This window comes from Pseudochaenichthys georgianus, chromosome 23 (assembly GCF_902827115.2).
Source record: "Pseudochaenichthys georgianus chromosome 23, fPseGeo1.2, whole genome shotgun sequence".
In the NCBI taxonomy this organism is placed as follows: Eukaryota; Metazoa; Chordata; class Actinopteri; order Perciformes; family Channichthyidae; genus Pseudochaenichthys; species Pseudochaenichthys georgianus.
This window is the reverse complement of record NC_047525.1, coordinates 14,132,420-14,138,131: the sequence shown is the minus strand read 5'-3', so window position 1 is coordinate 14,138,131 and position 5,712 is coordinate 14,132,420. Positions and strand designations below refer to the sequence as shown.

The 5,712-nt window shown below is 36.5% G+C and overlaps 1 protein-coding gene across 2 annotated transcripts; it reads right to left on the bottom strand.

Moving 5' to 3' along the window:
* Positions 1–270: 270 nt before the first annotated feature.
* atp5f1c (ATP synthase F1 subunit gamma) lies at positions 271–5,090 on the bottom strand. Of its 2 annotated transcripts, XM_034075260.2 has the most exons (9): positions 4,988–5,090; positions 4,405–4,439; positions 3,385–3,516; positions 3,081–3,285; positions 2,102–2,245; positions 1,897–1,961; positions 1,225–1,380; positions 753–849; positions 271–406 (listed from the first exon to the last, which is right to left on the bottom strand). In XM_034075260.2, exons 1-9 carry the CDS (start codon positions 5,026–5,028, stop codon positions 403–405), a joined length of 879 nt encoding a protein of 292 aa, XP_033931151.1. In that variant the 5' UTR covers positions 5,029–5,090; the 3' UTR covers positions 271–402. The 2 variants fall into 2 exon arrangements, with proteins under 2 accessions (XP_033931151.1, XP_033931152.1); XM_034075261.2 differs by lacking the exon at positions 271–406 and having other exon boundaries at positions 749–849.
* Between the last annotated feature and the right edge of the window lie 622 nt (positions 5,091–5,712).

Sequence of the window (5,712 nt, the reverse complement as noted above, 5' to 3'; positions counted from 1 at the left end):
TGTTGGTCTCTTTCATGCCAGATTCCATCCTCTGTATTTTTACACCACTGATAATTATAAATGCATAATTATAATATCCAGAGTTGTATTTCTATCTAAAGAAATGTCATAACGGAAACATATACAATTGATAATCTAAGACAATGCCTTTTAAAATTGTAATCAAGTCCCATGTTGCGAGGAAGAGTTCCATAAATGTGATGCCTCAACATATACATTTTCAGTAATCAGCATTTATTGTGAGGAAAGAGATTCAGGGACTGATGAAAATTATGGTTCTGTAAGAGGTTTATTTTTCTCCATATATTTTACAAATAGAAGCACACATGTTCATAGACTCTGGACGACACGTCTGAAGTTCTTTGAAGAGCTATAGGTAATGGGAATGAAGATCCTGCCCGTTTATCTGCAAAGAAAGAAATTGAAGTAAGAACACAAACAGCAAGAACTCAGCTAGGGGAACCCTGAGGGATACTAAAAACCACACTACCGTCTAGACTATTTCTAATGTTTTGTGAGCACCCTTCTATATGAGAAGCTGTTCACACTCGCCAACCAGTAATGCTTACTTGACAGCCTACAATATAACCTGTGCTTTTAACACATCAGGTCCTTAGTTCAGCAAAGGGTTAGAAGACGGATGAAAAAAGGTTTATTATTACCATTAGATTGTGAAAAGTTAGTAGAGTGGTGGAAAAAGTGTTGAGTCACTGAGGTGAAATCTGCAAATGTAAAAGAGAAAATGTACTTACAGAGCGGCAGCTCCAGAGATGATCTCGATGAGCTCCTTGGTGATAACCGCTTGTCGGGTACGGTTGAAGGTGAGGGTCAGCTTGTCAATCATCTCAGCTGAAAGGAGAGAAAAATTTCCATCACATCAAAATATAAAACTTTATTGTGAAAGAGTGAAATCCTAAAGCATAACTCAGTACTGAACACTCGTTTCAAACAAGCAGGACAAGATGTGAAAAGTCATGACCGTGACAATATATAGGTCCAAAACCCTGTTTCCTACAGTTGAATGAATGAAAAGGATTACATTAAAACAGAATTAGGGAAATGTGGCCTAATATTCTGATTCCGGCCTCTGAAACGAGTGTATTTGCCAGACATCATTGTAAAGATTTTACAGCACAAAGATGACCAAATATAACAAGACGACACATCGTCAGCACATCCTATTCCTACAAATTCTCTATATAGACAGAGGAAGTGAAGTCTCACAGGCGTTCTTGCTGGCGCTGTCCATGGCGGTCATCCTGGCGCTCTGCTCGGCGGTGGTGGATTCCTTCATGGCCATGTAGATGATGTTGACCATGGCAAACTCCTGGTAGTTCCTCAGCACGTCAGCATCAATGTCATCATAGACGCTCATGCTCTCTGTGGGAGGAAGGAACACACACGTTCAGGATGTATCTGTAGGAGACACTTGAGGATCTCTGCATACCGTTTGATAAATATAGTATGTTCAAGTTTATTAGAAATATTGTTTAAAAAAGTCATAGTTTAGAATTACGAAGAGCGTCATAGTATGTCAGGAAATATGAAAAGGTCATAGTAAAGTATATCAAAGTATTGTGAAATAGTCTTAATATAACAAGTAAAAAATGTCATGTACAGTATGTTTGTAATATTCTACACACAAAAAACAGTATAGTATAATGACAAATATTGTGGAAAAACTCATAGTATGTCAGAAAAAGAAAAAGACATTGTATAGTATGTGGACATTTAAAAAAGATTATTGTATTGTCATAGCATATTACATGTCAAAAAATATAAAAATGTCATAATAAAGAGGGTCGAAAAATAAATGTAGCGGATGTCATTGTATCATGTCTAAAGAAATATAAAAGCCATTGTAAAGTCATAGTAAAAAATGAAAATAAACTTTACCTGCATTACCAACAGTTTCTGGGGAAAACAGAGGCTTCGACTCCGTCTTGTATGAGATAACAGACCTGCATCAGAGAAATTGGGAGATTTAATCTATCAACATAATACAGTATTTTAAAACAAGTCGAACTCTGCTTGTTCATCTCTAAACGTTTCTTTACACAAATAAAGAAAAAACGTTTTTTTAAAAAGGTGTGCATCGTACTTGAATTGGTTGAAGACGACAGAGGCCTTGTCAAATTCGTATCCCAGGTTGAGCACCTCGGTGGCGACCACTGAGGCGTCGCCAAAGCTGGGGGGCTTGCGGCCGACCTCCTTGCAGCTCAGCAGGATGTGCTTTCCATGAGTTCTGATGAGGAACAACAGGTATTATTTGCACAATAAAACAATCGTTACTTGATCTACATTTTTGATTTTCTGCTAAATATGAATTGGTAGAAGATCCATGAAGGTTTGAACCATTCTTAATCGTTTCATTCCCATGACCACATGTTAAAGTGGCACTAGAGAACTTCTTTGCTTTAATGTACAATATTTGTTGATTGCACTGTGTAATGTCTAAAGAAAGATACAACTTTTAGCATTGTCATTCATTCGACATAAGCCTCACTTGACAATGCAAAGGTCTGCCACAAGGTTGCGTAGTCCTGGGACAATGGAGGCTCAGTTACCAGCTAATGCTGTTTTTCTGCCTTTTAAATAATTATAGTTATGCTTCTTTGTGTTATTTTATAGTAAAGTAAATATATTTGTTTTTAAAGCTTCAAATTAAAACGCCACCTTGGACTTTGAGAAACTAGGGTGGAAATATAGCACTATTTTCTAACATTTTATTTGCAAACGACCGAATTTCGATGTAGTGAAACTGAGCCATTTATCGTTGCACCCAAGCAATTAAAAGTTCAAAAATGAACTTTGATATAAACTGTAACATAAGAACAAATGGAAATGTATACTTTTAAAGTGTCCATTAAAAACATTTGACAGGGAAGCAACAGTTCATCTTATTTTCCATTATCTTTGCAACATTCTGAACCATCAAAGCCTGAGCCTCCAGCTCAATATCACCAATTTCTTGCTGCTGGTAAACAAAGTAGTTGGCTAAATATCTGCTCAGAAATTCCCAACACCGGACATGACTTGTGTTTTTCATCAATGTAATAAATGAACATTTCCATTGGTACCTTTTCAGCAGGGCTCTCAGCTTGTCTCCCACGTTGATCACCATGACCTCCGTGCCAGGGCTGGAAAGGGCGATCTGGCTCTTGATGTTCCTGCCCACGTTAGAGTGGACGGCGCCGCAGAGTCCACGGTCAGAACTCACACCAATGATCAGATGCTTGTTGACCTTCTCTTCGGCTACTTGGATGTCGGCCTTCTCGTAAAGGGCTGGGGAGCAGAGAGGATATTTACTCCAGGGATATAGATGAGTTAAATCCTAATCATGAGGAGTTTAAAATAACACTAAGGAGGCCAGGTGTAACGTACCCAGAGCACCAGCACCGTAGACCCTGGATGGCTTCAGCGCCCTCTCAGCACGAGCATACTTGGCAGCGGCCACCATCTTCATGGACTTGGTGATTTTCTGGATGTTCTTGATGGACTTCAACCGAATGGTGACTAGAGAATAGAGGATACAAGTGTCAGACTAACACATATTTACTTTTTTTTTTTTTTAAAAAAGGTACTTAAACCGAACATACCAACTATTTCAGACAGTTGAAGCTTTAATCATCACATTTAAATGTATACTATTACATTTACAAAATGTAAAATGTATTTATATAGCCCATTTATAACATCACAATATACATTTGTCTCTAAAAAAAAAGTGCTTTCAAAGTTTCTAAAGATAAAACATTAATGAATTAAATAAATAAAAAAACGACATGGACACTCCATCAACACAATTATGTGAATATATAATACAAGTTTATAGAATTAATTTATGCAAAGTGCAAATAATGTATAAAGTCACATTATTTATTATACCCGCTGCTTATATGACCTTAGACTGAAAGACACAAAAATACAAGAAAGTTTCATTTCAAATATATATATTTTTGTTGTTGTTGAACACAGGCAATATTTAGTGAATCACTAGTATTTGGTAAACAATTTAGCATGTTCTAGTTGTTTAATGTTTGCAATATACAAGTTGTGCTCCAGGTGCCTGCACAATAACCTTCAACCAAAATAGACCGCAATGGGCATCAGCTTGTAATGATCCTCTTAGCTTGAAAGTCAATATAATGCATGTGAAGCATTTCATTTGTCAAATAAAATATATGAATACAGTGTTTGGCATGTCGTGTCTTACAGCCAATGGGCGAACCCATGTAAATAATTGTAAAATTAGATAATAGAAATGGTCATTTCCAGTATAGCGTGGCCTAGATTATTACTATTCTGCATCAGGCGTGTTATCATTAGGAGATTATAGTGTGTAACATGTTGTTTAGCTGTTGTCTTTACATATTTACAGGAGTAGTTTACTAAAGTACTTACTGTCCTTCAAGGTAGCCATGTTCCTGACCTGCCCACTGTGAACAGAACAAGTGTATTTAAGCTGTTGCTGCAAGCATTGTCAACATCATTAATAACAACATACATACAAAGAGTAACTTTTATCATGTTATCATAGATTGATTCAAACTTAAACGTTTAGGACATTTATTTGGCTGCTTGCTAACGCTGCAAGTGTGCTAGCAGTGGTTAGCTTGGATTCGATGCACTAATAAGCTTAGATAGTAAACACTTTTGCTGAGACTGTGTCTCACATGTAGGAAATAAACATTTCTGAGAAATGTATGTGTGAAACGCTAACTCGTTGCAAGTTTTTTGGCACAATGTCGGAATGTTTAAACTAGTAAATGTCAGCTTAGCTAGCATTAGCTTGTCTGAACTGTGCAGCACACCACTGTCATTCATTAGCTGCGGCCTCTACGTTAGCATGTCCTTGCATTCAAAAACTGCATTTATCACATAATTGAAGTTTCACAATTCCTCTAATCATACATCACATGTAGAACATACAATGCACATAGCATCAAATACTGATGTGAAATTGTTTAAACAGCTTTGACATTACCATTGTGGGGAGAACACCAACGCGCCGGTCCTAGCAAACATGGTTACTGCTATGAAGGTCAGACACACAGAACTGCGCAAGCGTAAACTGAAGGTAAAATGGAAGAATGATGCCTTCATGGACTGCCAGCAACATCCGGTAGAATGCCTTCCACACCTATTTTTAGAGATGGAAGAAGTATTTGGATAACTTGCTTAAAATAGAAGAATAAAAGTGCGACAGTGTAGAATAGTTATATGGTAGAGAGTACAAGTAATAATTAATCGAATCATAAGGGTGCATAAAAAGTATCGATCTATAAAAGAACAAGAAATCAAATGTGCAATAAATAAATACACAGAAAAGTATTTACAAAGAAATGTGAAAAAACTATTGAAAAGGCTTATTATTATTATTATTATTATTATGATAATATATCCCTAATCATTGTGTTTTCCTCTAATCATGTATATCCAAATTGTGATTATTGTTGCATTATTGTGTCCATCAATTTACAGTTGCAATCGGTAAAGGTGGGTCTCAGTTTAATTACTATATTAACTGCTGTGAATCTATAACAACACACCATCATTTACTATTTGATTTATATGTTGTATTTATTATCTAAATTGGCAAAGTAACCAAATTACAGAAGTGGTGTGAAAAGTACGACAGTTGACGTTGAGATGCAGTGGAGTCTAAGTAGTCCCTGAACGCATATTCAGTTATCGCGTGATTTCAGCGTT

Bases quoted from the DNA above. Each gene is read 5' to 3' on its own strand.
- atp5f1c (XM_034075260.2), bottom strand. From the start codon at position 5,028: ATGTTTGCTAGGACCGGCGCGTTGGTGTTCTCCCCACAATG. The intron at 4,440-4,987 runs GTAATGTCAAAG...TTCTGTTCACAG, and splicing joins TTGGTGTTCTCCCCACAATG to TGGGCAGGTCAGGAACATGG. The intron at 850-1,224 runs GTGAGACTTCAC...CTCTCCTTTCAG, and splicing joins CAGCGCCAGCAAGAACGCCT to CTGAGATGATTGACAAGCTG.